The 13914-nt window shown below is 42.6% G+C and overlaps 1 protein-coding gene and 1 non-coding gene across 4 annotated transcripts in view; one reads left to right on the forward strand and one right to left on the reverse strand.

Annotated features, from left to right (window-relative positions):
• SEC24A (SEC24 homolog A, COPII coat complex component) overlaps nucleotides 1-13914 on the forward strand; it is an 87248-nt gene that overhangs the window by 56335 nt on the left and 16999 nt on the right. For all 3 annotated transcript variants that reach the window (XM_010359928.2, XM_010359930.2, XM_010359929.2), the window contains 3 exons: nucleotides 4923-5096; nucleotides 6414-6524; nucleotides 10253-10428. In XM_010359928.2, coding sequence (XP_010358230.1) covers nucleotides 4923-5096; nucleotides 6414-6524; nucleotides 10253-10428 — 461 coding nt within the window. The remainder of the gene's footprint in view (nucleotides 1-4922; nucleotides 5097-6413; nucleotides 6525-10252; nucleotides 10429-13914) is intronic.
• LOC115896617 lies at nucleotides 1703-1810 on the reverse strand. The gene has a single exon (XR_004056533.1). It is a non-coding gene; the product is annotated as a U6 spliceosomal RNA (small nuclear RNA).

A 13914-nucleotide genomic window follows, 5' to 3' on the forward strand; every position in this document is an offset into this window, starting at 1 on the left:
AAAATTTACTATTTTATCCATTTTTTTATTGTACAGTGGTATCAAGTATGTTTTCACTGTGTAACTATTTATTTCCAAAAGTGGGAGATCTCTTAGTTTGTACTCTCCTTTTTTTTTTTTTCTGAGCCAGAGTCTCACTCTCTTGCCCAGGCTGGAATATAATGGTGTGATCTAGGCTCACTGCAACCTCCATCTCCCAGGTTCAAGCAATTCTCCCTGCCTCAGCCTCCTGAGTAGCTGAGATTACAGGCGCCTGCCACTACGCCTGGCTAATTTTTGTATTAAAAAAGTAGATTTTGTACTAAAAAGTAGAGATGGCCATCCTGGTCTACACGGTGAAACCCCGTCTCTACTAAAAAATATAAAAAACTAGCCGGGCGAGATGGCGGGCGCCTGTAGTCCCAGCTACTCGGGAGGCTGAGGCAGGAGAATGGCGTGAACCCGGGAGGCGGAGGTTGCAGTGAGCTGAGATCCGGCCACTGCACTCCAGCCTGGGCGACAGAGCGAGACTCCGTCTCAAAAAAAAAAAAAAAAAAAAAAAAAAAAGTAGAGATGGGGTTTTGCCATGTTGGTGAGGCTGGTCTCGAACTCCTGACCTCAGGTGATCCACCTGCCTTGGCCTGCCAAAGTGCTGGGATTACAAGTGTGAGCCACTGCACCCGGCCTGTACTCTCATTTTTCATTTCTCCACGTTATCAACCTGGTTTTAAGGTGGGTTTTTTTTTTTTCCATTGCTGCTACACAAATTGAGTTTGTATTTAAATGAATATTATTGCTCTGTAAGGAGGAGTGGAGCACAAATTGAGTTTTTATTTAAATAAACAGTGCTCTCTAACCAGGTGTAGAGCGGTAATTTTCTTTCTTCTTCTCCTCTCTCTTTTTTCTTTTTTTTGGAGACAGAGTGTTGCTCTGTTCCCCTGGCTGGAGTTCAGTGGCACAATCATAGCTCACTGCAGCCTCAACTCCTGGGCTCAAGCAATCCTCTTAGCTCAGCCTCCCAAATAACTGGGACCACAGGCACATGCCACCATGCCCAGCTAATTTTTAATTCTTTTTGTAGAGACAGAGTCTTACTCTGTTACCCAGGCTGGTTTCAAACTCCTGGACTTAAGCAATCTTACCACCTCAGCCTCCCAAAGTGTTGGGATTACCAGGTGTGAATCACCATGCCCAGTAAAATGATACTCTTTTCAATGGAAAAATTATTTATATGAAATCTATAGCAAAAAAAAAAAAAAAGATAAAGATCCACTAACCTGTTCCATTACATATTGAAATCTATCGGTCAAACCATGAGGAAGATGAAATTTTATCTTATTTATCTTTCACTATAATAATATACCCTTGCTGAATTTATTAATTCTAATAGTTTTTATTTTATAATTTTTAATTAAGATATGGAACGCTAGGCCGGGCGCGGTGGCTCAAGCCTGTAATCCCAGCACTTTGGGAGGCCGAGACGGGTGGATCACGAAGTCAGGAGATCAAGACCATCCTGGCTAACACGGTGAAACCCCGTCTCTGCTAAAATATACAAAAATCTAGCCGGGCGAGGTGGCGGGCGCCTGTAGTCCCAGCTACTCAGGAGGCTGAGGCAGGAGAATGGCGTAAATCCGGGAGGCAGAGCTTGCAGTGAGCTGAGATCCGGCCACTGCACTCCAGCCTGGGCGACAGAGCAAGACTCCGTCTCAAAAAAAAAAAAAAAAAAAAAAAAAAGATATGGAACGCTTCACTTCATCCTTACGCAGCGGTCATGCTAATCTTCTCTGTATTGTTTCAATTTTAGTATACATGCTGTCAAAGTGAGCACCTAATAGTTTTTTAGTGTTTTTATGTTTTAAAAGGTACATTTGTTGGATCCCATTCATTGGAGACTGACAGACCTCAAAAATGTTTTTTTCTGCAGATACCTGTTATCAATTAAGGGAAATGTGCATCCTAATATGCTTTTAAGATCTTTTTTACTTGTCAAGACAGAGGCTATTTTTATATGTACCTTATTTTGCATAAACAGCTTTGGGATATGCCAGGCAACTCCTTTGCCCTTTTTCTTTTTTTTTTCTTTTTTTTTTTTTTTTGAGACAGAGTCTCGCTGTTGCCCAGGCTGGAGTGCAGTGGTGCAGTCTCGGCTCACTGCAACCTCCGCCTCCTGGGATCAAGTGATTCTTCTGTCTCAGCCTTCTGAGTAGCTGGGATTACCGGCAAGTGCCACCATGCCCAGCTAATTTTTGTATTTTTAGTAGCGACGGGGTTTCACCACGTCGGTCAGTCTGGTCTCGAACTCCTGACCTCGTGATTTGCCTGCCTCGGCCTCCCAAAGTGCTGGGATTACAGGTGTGAGCCACTGCGGCCCACCGCCCTCTTTCTAGAGTGCTTAATAAAGCTTTGTGGTTAGCTTGCTTAGGTTTCTCTTTTTATTTTATTATGACAAATTCATTACAGATCAAATACATACTCTTAGAAAAGTTAACACAAATAATGTACAAAAAAATATAAAATGAGAACTCAAGCCTAACCTCTGTTCCACTCTACAGTTAATCATATGCCCTTCAGAAACTTTCGTATGGCCGGGAGTGGTGGCTCATGCCTGTAATCCCAGAACTTTGGGAGGCCGAGGCGGGTGAATTACAAGGTCAAGAGATCGAGACCATCCTGGTCAACATGGTGAAACCTCGTCTCTACTAAAAATACAAAAAAAAAAAAAAATTAGCGGGACATGGTGGCAGGTGCCTGTAATCCCAGCTACTTGGGAGGCTGAGGCAGGAGAATCGCTTGAACCTGGGAGGCGGAGGTTGCAGTGAGCCGAGATCACGCCATTACACTCCAGCCTGGGCAAAAAGAGTGAAACTCTGTCTCAAAAAAACAAAAACAAAAACAGAAACTTTCCTATGGTATTTATAAACATATATTTTGAACTTCAAGTAAAAGCAGTGAGGAATTACACCTGGCTTTCTAATTTTTTTCACAATATCTTGAACACCTTTCTATTTTTATATGTACAGACCCACATTCTCCCTTTTCTTTCTTTCTTTCTTTTTTTTTTTTTTTCTTTTTGAGACAGAGTCTCGCTCTGTCGCCCAGGCTGGAGTGCAGTGGCCGGATCTCAGCTCACTGCAAGCTCTGCCTCCCGGATTTACGCCATTCTCCTGCCTCAGCCTCCTGAGTAGCTGGGACTACAGGCGCCCGCCACCTCGCCCGGCTAGATTTTTGTATATTTTAGCAGAGACGGGGTTTCACCGTGTTAGCCAGGATGGTCTTGATCTCCTGACTTCGTGATCCACCCGTCTCGGCCTCCCAAAGTGCTGGGATTACAGGCTTGAGCCACCGTGCTCGGCGTTTCTTTCTTTCTTTTTTAATGTTATATATTTATTTTTAAGAGACAGAGTCTCACTATGTTGACCAGGCTTGCTTTCAACTCTTGGGCTTAAGCAATCTTCGTGCTTCAGCCTCCTGAATACCTGGGATTACAGGCATGTGCCACCATGCCCAGCATTCTTTTTAATCCTGATTACTATTTTTATGTTGGTTTTTATTTCACAAGCAACATGTGCATCTGTTTTTCTTGTAAAAAATAAAAACATTGATAAAGCTAAAGTCTTCCTGTATCAGCTTGCGTGTGTATGTGACACATACACTTTCACTTCATTGTTATGTAGTTAAAAATGATATATATCAGAATTTCCTATTAAAAATGATATATGTCACTTGGTATATACCGAATTTCCTGTACATTTACATACTTTGGTACATCTCCATGGAAAACATACCTTATGGTCTATTTACATAAGTGACATATTGTATGTATTTTTATTCAATAACCCTTGAAGATTCATTAATTTTAGATCATATAAATCCATTACATTAATTTAAACTTCTACCTATTCTACCTAGTATTCAGCAGATTGGACAAATCACAGTTTAGTTTTGTTTGTTTTTTTGTTTTTTGAGACAGAGTCTCACTCTGTCACCTAGGCTGGAGTGCAGTGACACGATCTCGGCTCACTGCAACCTCTGCCTCCCGGGTTCAAGCGATTCTCCTGCCTCAGCCTCCCGAGTAGCTGGGACTACAGGCGTGTGCCACCAAGCCCAGCTAATTTTTGTATTTTTAGTAGAGACAGGATTTCACCATGTTGCCCAGGCTGGTCTCGAACTCCTGACCTCAAGTGATCCTCCTGTCTCAGCCTACGAAAGTGTTGGGATTACAGGCATGAGCTATTGTGCCTGGCCTAGTTTTTCTAGTGATACCCATTGAAAGTATTTCTAAATTTTTTTGCTGTGACACACCAGTCTACTTGAAATTTTCCTGCATATATAAATGTGGCACTTAAATGAGGATATCTGTAGGACACATTCTTTGATATGGAATTGCTAAAGTCAAAATAAGTATCTAGAATTTTGATAGATACTGCCAAATTATCCTCCAAAAATGTTTTTTGTTTTTTTTTTTTTGAGATAGAGTCTCGCTCTGTTGCCCAGGCTGGAGTACAGTGGCGCAATCTCAGCTCACTGCAACCTCTGCCTCCCGGGTTCAAGCAATTTTCCTGCCTCAGCCTCCCGAGTAGCTGGGACTGCAGGCACCTGCCACCATGCTTGGCTAATTTTTGTGTTTTTAGTAGAGACAGGGTTTCACCATGTTATTGGCCAGGCTAGTCTCGAACTGACCTCAGGAGATTCACCCGCCTTGGCCTCCCAAAGTGCTGGGATTATAGGCATGAGCCACTGCACCTGACCCAAAAATGTTTTTTGAAAATTAGTATCCCCACCTTCATTTCAAAAGTCATCTGTTATTCCTTAACCTTAGTAAGTACTGTGTATTATCTAGATTTCTTTACTTTTTTTCAATCTGGTAAGTAACTAGGATAAAATGTAAATATCAGTATGTAGGTATATAAAAATCATTTTGTTACCTTTTTCTCTTTTAGGTCTTTCCATTCATACTTTCCATGGGAACTTCTTTGTTAGGTCAACCGACTTATTGTCTTTGCCTAACGTCAACCCAGATGCTGGGTATGCAGTACAGATGTCAGTGGAAGAGAGTCTTACTGACACTCAGTTGGTTTCTTTTCAGTCAGCACTCTTGTATACATCCAGCAAAGGTAAGCTGTTTGTTTGGATTTCAAATGTTCAAATATTATTTGGATTTCAAATGTCAAAGCAGGCTGTAAAACACATGTAGCGTATCTTATGTGTGCTCACTTAAAATTTATTTATTTATTTATTTATTTAGAGACGGAGTCTCACTCTGTCTCCAGGCTGGAGTGCAGTGGTGTGGTCTCTGCTTACTACAACCTCTGCCTCCTGGGTTCAAGTGATTCTCCTGCCTCAGCCTCCCGAGTAGCTAGGACTACAGATGTGCACCACCACACCCAGCTAATTTTTATATTTTTAGTAGAGACGGGATTTTACCATGTTGGCCAGGATGGTGTCAATCTCTTGACCTCGTGATCTGCTTGCCTTGGCCTCCCAAAGTGCTAGGATTACAGGCATGAGCCACTGCGCCCAGCCCTTAAAATTTTCATTATTAAAAGCAGTAAACAAACTAAGAAGTTCAAAAAAGAGATTTTAAAAAATTTAGCATATTGTCATTTGAATACGATCCCTGTTCGTTTAGTAATAACCTGAAGGAAAAGAATTTTATAGTTAAAAAAAATTAAAAGAAGTAGGGCCAGGTGTGGTGGCCTGTAAACCTAGCACTTTGGAAGGCTGACTGGGGAGGATCACTTGAGGCCAGGAGTTCAAGACCAGCCTGGACAACATAGTGAGACACTGCATCTAAAAAAATATTTTTTTAATTAGCCAGGTATAGTGGCATACACTGGTAGTCCCAGCTACTTGAAAGGCTGAGTAGGGAGGATTGTTTGAGCCCAGGAGTTTGATGCTGCAATGAGTTATGATTGTGCTACTGCACTTCTGCCTGGACAACAGAATGAGACCTTGTTTCTAAAAAAAAAGGGTGAAATTTTTAATATTTATGTACCTACTTAGTTTTAATAGAAATAGGTTCTTAAGTGTCCAGCCCTGTCTTGAACTCCTCGCCTCAGGTGATCCTCTCACCTTAGCCTACCAAAGTGCTGGATGCTGGGATTACAGGTGTGAGCCACTGTGTCTGGCTAATATAAAACTTTATCTCTGCTTACTATATAACTATACTACCTGGTTCTAAATTGAAAATAAGTGATTTTTTTCATATATATATATAGTTTGTTTTTAAGAGATGGAGTCTCACTGTATTGCCCAGTCTGCACTTGAACTCCTGAGCTCAAGGGATCCTCCTGTCTCTGCCTCCGGAGTAGCTGGGACTACAGGGGTGCACCACTGCACCCAGCTAAGAAGTGATTTTTCCAAGTCACTTTAACATAATCTTTTATTATATATAGTTGCCCCTTACTGTTGTTTGTGTATTTTTCCCAAAGGCGAAAGAAGAATTCGTGTTCATACTTTGTGTTTGCCAGTAGTTTCAACTCTGAATGATGTCTTTCTTGGAGCTGATGTTCAAGCAATTTCAGGGTTATTGGCCAATATGGGTAAGAGTTGTTATCTCTTATAAATATTTTACAAGTAATAACATTAGGCACATCCAAACAGTTTTGTTTTCCCTTAAATAGTTAGCTTTATAGTTTGAATGTTTTAGATCCCCTGGGTGCCTGCTAAGTAACTATTTGAATGAAAAGATCTGCTGCAGATAATCTTATCTTTTTTGTTTGTTTATTTAAACAAATTTAGTGAGATATAATTACATACCATACCACTTCACCCAATTTAGTTGATAATTCATTTGTTTTTAGTGTTTTTACAGAGTTGTACAGCTATCATCACAATCTAATTTTATAACGTTTCTGTTGCCCCAAGAGAAACCTCATGCTCATTAGCAGTTACTGCCCTCTTCTTCCTCTCTCCCTTACTGGCCTTAAGTAACCACTATAGTGTAGACACTATATTTGTCTACACTGAACTTAGCTGTATCTTTTTTTTTTATTTTTTTGAGATGGAGTTTCACTCTTGTTGCCCAGACTAGAGTGCAATGGCACGATCTCAGCTCACCACAACCTCTATCTCCCGGGTTCAAGCGATCCTCCTGCCTCAGCCTCCCGAGTAGCTGGGATTACAGGCATGTGCCATCATGCCCGGCTAAATTTTTTTTTTTTTTTTTTGAGGCAGAGTCTCACTCTGTCGCCAGGGCTGGAGTGCAGTGGCCGGATCTCAGCTCACTGCAAGCTCCGCCTCCCGGGTTTACGCCATTCTCCTGCCTCAGCCTCCCGAGTAGCTGGGACTACAGGCGCCCGCCACTTCGCCCAGCTAGTTTTTGTATTTTTAGTAGAGACGGGGTTTCACCGTGTTAGCCAGGATTGTCTCGATCTCATGACCTCGTGATCCGCCCGTCTCGGCCTCCCAAAGTGCTGGGATTACAGGCTTGAGCCACCGCACCCGTCCATGCCCGGCTAATTTTTGTATTTTTAGTAGAGACAGGGTTTCTTCATGTTGGTCAGCTGGTCTTGAACTCCCGACTTCGTGTGATCTGCCTGCCTTGGCCTCCCAAAGTGCTGGGATTACAGGCGTGAGCCACCGTGCCCGGCCAACTATATCTTACGTAATGGTTAATATTAGTGCTATTTAATACTCTTTTTATGTGAAACAGTGTACCATAAAGATCATTAGACTTAGAGTCATGGAATTTGGAATTGAAAAACCAGTTTACCACTATACACTTGTTTACAGCCAAATCATGTGAGCCAATAGAAAACTTACTGATATCTTAACCTATTTATTTCCATCTCAGATACAATTGCCTTCTTGATTTTTTTGGTCCCTTTTCAAATACATACAGCTTAGTAACATCATTTTGATTCTTGTCGTCTTGAGGGAAGACTTTCAGTAGGTCTATTTTCTTTCTTTGGTTTTTGAAAACAGAGTTTTGCTCTGTCACCCACGGTGGAGTGCAGTGGTGTGGTTCTAGCTCACTGCAGCCTTGACCTCCTGGGCTCAAGGAGTCCTCCCACCTCAGCCTCCTGAATAACTGGGATTAGAGGCCCACACCACCACACCCAGCTAACTAACTTTTATTTATTTTGTTTTATTTTATTTCATTTCATTTCATTTCATTTATTTTATTTTATTTTATTTTATTTTGAGACGGAGTCTTAGCCTCCCAGGATGGAGTGCAGTGGCACAATCTCAGCTCACTGCAACCTCTGCCCCCAAAGTTCAAGCAATTCTCCTGCCTCAGCCTCCCGAGTAGCTGGGACTACAGGCGCACGACACCACACCCAGCTAATTTTTGTATTTTTAATAGAGATGGGGTTTCACCATGTTGGCCAGGATAGTCTCGATCTCTTGACCTCATGATCCACCCACCTTGGCCTCCTAAAGTGCTGGGATTACAGACGTGAGCTACCACACCCGGCCCTCACCGAGCTACCTTTAAAAAATTTTTTTTAGAGACAAAGAGTCTCACCATGTTGCCCAGGCTGATCTTGAATCCTGGGCTGAAGCAATCCTCCTGCTTTGGCCTACCAAACTGTTGGGATTACAGCTGTGAGCCACCACACCCGGCCTCAGTAGGTCCGCTTGCTTCAAACTTAATTCTGTCTGTATTGGGAATAGTTACTTACTTTCTTTTTTTTTTTTTTTTTTTTTTTTTTTGAGACGGAGTCTCGCTCTGCCACCCAGGCTGGAGTGCAGTGGCCGGATCTCAGCTCACTGCAAGCTCCGCCCCCCGGGTTTACGCCATTCTCCTGCCTCAGCCTCCGGAGTAGCTGGGACTACAGGCGCCCGCCACCTCGCCCGGCTAGTTTTCTGTATTTTTAGTAGAGACGGGGTTTCACCGTGTTAGCCAGGAGGGTCTCGATCTCCTGACCTCGTGATCCGCCCGTCTCGGCCTCCCAAAGTGCTAGGATTACAGGCTTGAGCCACCGCGCCCGGCCGTTACTTACTTTCTTGAATTTTCTATTGGGAAAAATGTTTTACATGGAGCCTGGTAAAGGATTTACCCACACTTCAATCTTTTATGTTGTTAGATGTTCAGGATTGTGACCTGTGAAATTTGAAGATCACTGCCTTTATTTTTTTGTTTAAGTTACATTTTTTTTTTGTAACTGTGATTATTATTATGAAAAACAGCAGTAACGATTAGGTGGGTTTTGTGATTTTTGATAAATTGTCACAACTTCGTAAGTATTGGTTCTGCTACCATATTGAATGCACTTTTAGTACCACATGGATGGAGTTTGTTAAAGTTTGGCAAGTCTTCCAAACAGTTATCCTTTTTTTTTTAAAGTATTGAAAAAAAGTTTTCATGCAGAAATGCTTATAAACAGAGTGGCATGACAAATGATGAAAATCTGTCTAAATAAGAGGCCAGGCATGGTGGCTCATGTCTGTAATCCCGGGACTTTGGGAGGCTGAGGTGGGTGGATCACTTGAAGCCAGGAGTTCAAGACCAGCCTGGCCAACATGGTGAAACCCTATCTCTACTAAAAATGCAAAAAAGAAAAAAAAAAAAAATTAGTCGGGTGTGGTGGCACATGTCTGTAGTCCCAGCTATAGTCCCAGCTACTCAGGAGGCTGAGGCAGGAGAATTGCTTGAACCTGGGAGGCAGAGGATGCAGTGAGCCAAGACCACACCACAGCACTCCAGTCTGGGCGACAGAGCGAAACTCTGTCTCTAAATAAATAAATAAATAAATAACTCTAAGAACTCTTTCTGTAAATATAAAATAAAAACTCTGGGCTGGGCATGGTGGTTTGTGCCTATAATCCCAGCACTTTGGGAGCCTGAGGCAGGAGGATTGCTTGAGACCAGGAGTTTGAGATCAGCCTGGGCAACATAGGGAGACTTTGTACAAAAAATTTGGTTTAATTAATTAATTAAAATTAAAATTTCAAAAGAACTCTGTTTCGAAACACTCTGTGTTTCAGGGAACACAGGAAAGCATTGTGTGTTTAATTGCAATGTTTTTCTTTCTTAGTGGTATATAAAATGTTGGATTACAATCAGTAGCATAACTGAGGCTCAGGAAGGTTAAATTACTTGCCAAATCATTATACAGCTAGGAAATAGCAGAGCAGCATTTCCACAGAGGTTGGCTCAGTTCTCCAGACCTTGCTTTTAGCTGCTGTTTTGCCTCGTTTGTGTATATAGTAAATTGGAGAGATATTTAGTATAGTTTTTAAAAATTATCTCTTCTATCCTTAACAGTGGACTAGCTAAACTTCTATCATATTTCTTTTTTGTCCTTTCCCTCACCTTGCTTAGCTGTTGACAGATCTATGACTGCCAGTCTGAGTGACGCTCGGGATGCTCTAGTGAATGCAGTCATTGACTCCCTTTCAGCTTACCGTTCTTCAGTCTTAAGTAACCAGCAGCCTGGACTCATGGTTCCTTTTTCTTTGCGGCTTTTCCCACTTTTTGTATTGGCTCTCCTTAAACAGGTAAGAAAAACAGTACAGAAACTAACACAGTGATGGCCAGGCACTGTGGCCTACACCTGAAATCCCAGCACTTTGGGTGGCTGACATGGGTGGATTGCTTGAGTCCAGGCATTTGAGACCAGCCTAGGCAACATGGTGAAACCTAGTCTCTGCAAAAAATACAAAAAAACTAGCCAGATGTGGTGGTGCACACCTGTAGTCCCAGCTACTTGGGAGGCTGAGGTGGGAAGATGGTTGAGTCCAGGAGACAGAGGTTGTAGTGAGCCCATATCGCGCCACTGTACTCCAGCTTGTGCGACAGAACCAGACTCTGTCTCAAAATAAACAAACAAAAAGAAAGAAACGAACACAATGGAAACATCAAAAGGCAAAATTTTTATCCTATGAATCCCTAAACATTGTATATGTATCTTTATGCTGGTTAAATTTTTGACGACAGGGGCCTTACCTCTTATTTGAACTTTGAAAAGTTTAATAACCAAAAAAACTTACAGAAAACTGATTCAGAGTAAGTTCCTTGTTCATAAGATGCTTCTCTAAGCTAAGTATTCACTGACATTATAAAAAATTCAACTGATAATCAGTTTTCCAAAACAAGAATTTTATATTATATTGCTGGTGCAAGAAAGCACACATGCACTGCGTGTTCTCACTTATACGTGAAAGCTAAAAATCAAACACACAAAAGCAGAAAGCTGAATAGTGGTTACTAGAGGCTGGGTGGTGAGGAAGGAATGGGGAGATATTGAACAAAAGGTACAGTGTTTTAGTTAGGAAGAATAAGTGATAACTATTTGAGGTTACGGATATGTTACCTAGCTTCATTAAATCATTCCACGTTTTATACTATATCATAGCATCCCTTTATACCTCATAAATATATGCAATTAGAATTTTTCACCAACAAGAAACTTAACTTTTTTAAAAAAAGAAGATACCATACATGTGATTTTATTTTATTTTTATTGTTTTGGCTCTTTCCTGTCCCTACAGAATTTCAGCGACATTACACTTCTCTCTCTTTTTTTTTTTTTTTTTTTTGAGATGGAGTCTTGCTCTGTCACCCACGCTGGAGTGCAGTAGCACGATCTTGGCTTAACGCAACCTCCACCTCCCAGGTTCAAGTGATTCTCCTGCCTCAGCCTCCCGAGTAGCTGGGATTACAAGCGTGTGCCACTATGTCCGACTAATTTTGTGTTTTTAGTAGAGACAAGGTTTTACCATGTTGGTCAGGCTTGTCTCAAACTCCTCATCTCAGGTGATTTGCCTGCCTTGGCCTCTCGAGGTGCTAGGATTACAGGCATGAGCTACCAATTACACTTCTTAATCTTCTTCTTTTTTTTTTTCTGGGACAGGGTCTCCCTCTGTTGCCCAGGCTGGAGCCCTGTGGCATGATCTCAGCTCACCGCAACCTCCACCTTCTGGGTTCAACCTCCACCTCCTGCGTTCAGGCAATTCTCCCACCTCAGCCTCCTGAGTAGCTGGGATTATAGGCATGCACTACCACACCCCAGCTAATTTTTGTATTTTTAGTAGAGACAGGGTTTCACCATATTGGTTAGGCTGGTTTCTAACACCCAACCTCAGGTGATCCTCCCGCCTCAGCCTCCCAAAGTGTAGGTAGGGATCACAGCCGTGAGCCACCATGCCTGGCCCTTAATCTTCTTCAGATATACTTTCTTATACCTGTATACCTGCATACCTGTTTCCATGATCTGGATTGGACTTCCATATCCTTGTCTTTGAGTTTAAATGTTTGTAGGGTTTTTCTTTGTTATACTTTGTTTGTAGGGTTTTTCATTTGCTATTTATTATTTATATGTCTTCCCTGCCTGCTCTTTGCCTTCCTCCCAGAAAAGAAGGAAAACTCTGGTCTGGTGGAGTAGGCTTATTTATCCAGTGTCCAAAATTGAATGTCCAAGCTTTTTGCCTCAGGATAAACTTCCCTTATAAAATTTTATTTAAAAGCTCGTATTGGCTGGCCATGGTGGCTCACGCCTGTAATCCCAACACTTTGGGAGGCCAAGGCGGGCAGATCACTTGAGTTCAGGAGTTTGAGACCAGCCTGGCCAAAGTGGTGAAACCTTGTCTCCACAAAAATTACAAAAATTAGCAGGGCATGGTGGCACATGCCTGTAGTCACAGCTACTTGGGAGGCTGAGGCAGGAGAATTGCCTGAACCCAGGAGGCAGAGGTTGCTGTGACCTGAGATTACACCACTGCACTCCAGCCTGGGTGATAGAGCGAGACTCCTTCCCTTAAAATAAAAATTAAATAAGTAAAAGCTCATGTTGGCCAGGTGCCGTGGTTCACACTTATAACCCAATACTTTGAGAGGCCAAGGTAGAAGGATTGCTTAAAGTTAGAGGTTTGAGACCAGCCTGGGCAAGAAAGCAAGAATGTCTCTATTAAAAATTTTAATTTTTTAAATTAAGAAACAACTCATGTTAAAAATGCACCTGAGGCCGGGCGCGGTGGCTCAAGCCTGTAATCCCAGCACTTTGGGAGGCCGAGACGGGCGGATCACAAGGTCAGGAGATCGAGACCATCCTGACTAACACGGTGAAACCCCGTCTCTAGTAAAAAATACAAAAAACTAGCCGGGCGAGGTGGGGGCGCCTGTAGTCCCAGCTACTCGGGAGGCTGAGGCAGGAGAATGGCATAAACCCGGGAGGCGGAGCTTGCAGTGAGCTGAGATCCGGCCACTGCACTCCAGCCTGGGTGACAGAGCGAGACTCCATCTCAAAAAAATAAATAAATAAATAAATAAATAAATAAATAAATAAAATAAAATAAAAAAAATAAAAATGCACCTGAAGAAGCATTCCAGATTCCAGAACTGTTCAAGGACTGCTGGCTGGGCATAGTGGCTCATGCCTGTAATCCTAGCACCTTGGGAGGCCAAGGCGGGAGGATCGATTGCTTGAGTCTAGGAATTTGAGACCAGCCTGGACAACATAGTGAAATTCCACCGCTACAAAAAAATTTTTTTAATAAGAAAAATAAAGGCCGGGCGCGGTGGCTCAAGCCTGTAATCCCAGCACTTTGGGAGGCCGAGGTGGGCGGATCACAAGGTCAGGAGATCGAGACCATCCTGGCTAACACGGTGAAACCCCGTCTCTACTAAAAAATACGAAAAAAAAACTAGCCGGGCGAGGTGGTGGGAGCCTGTAGTCCCAGCTACTCGGGAGGCAGAGGCAGGAGAATGGCGTGAACCCGGGAGGCGGAGCTTGCAGTGAGCTGAGATCCGGCCACTGCACTCCAGCTTGGGCGACAGAGCGAGACTCCGTCTCAAAAAAAAAAAAAGAAAAATAAAGGACTGCTCTGCATCTTTTTTTTTTTTTTTTTTTAAGTCTCACTATGTCGCCAGGCTGGAGTGGCAGTGGCGATCCTGGCTCACTGCGACCTCAGCCTCCTGAGTAGCTAGGATTACAGGTGTGCACCACCATGCCTGGCTAATTTTTGTATTTTTAGTAGAGACAGGGT

This window comes from Rhinopithecus roxellana, chromosome 3 (assembly GCF_007565055.1).
Source record: "Rhinopithecus roxellana isolate Shanxi Qingling chromosome 3, ASM756505v1, whole genome shotgun sequence".
Classification (NCBI taxonomy): Eukaryota; Metazoa; Chordata; class Mammalia; order Primates; family Cercopithecidae; genus Rhinopithecus; species Rhinopithecus roxellana.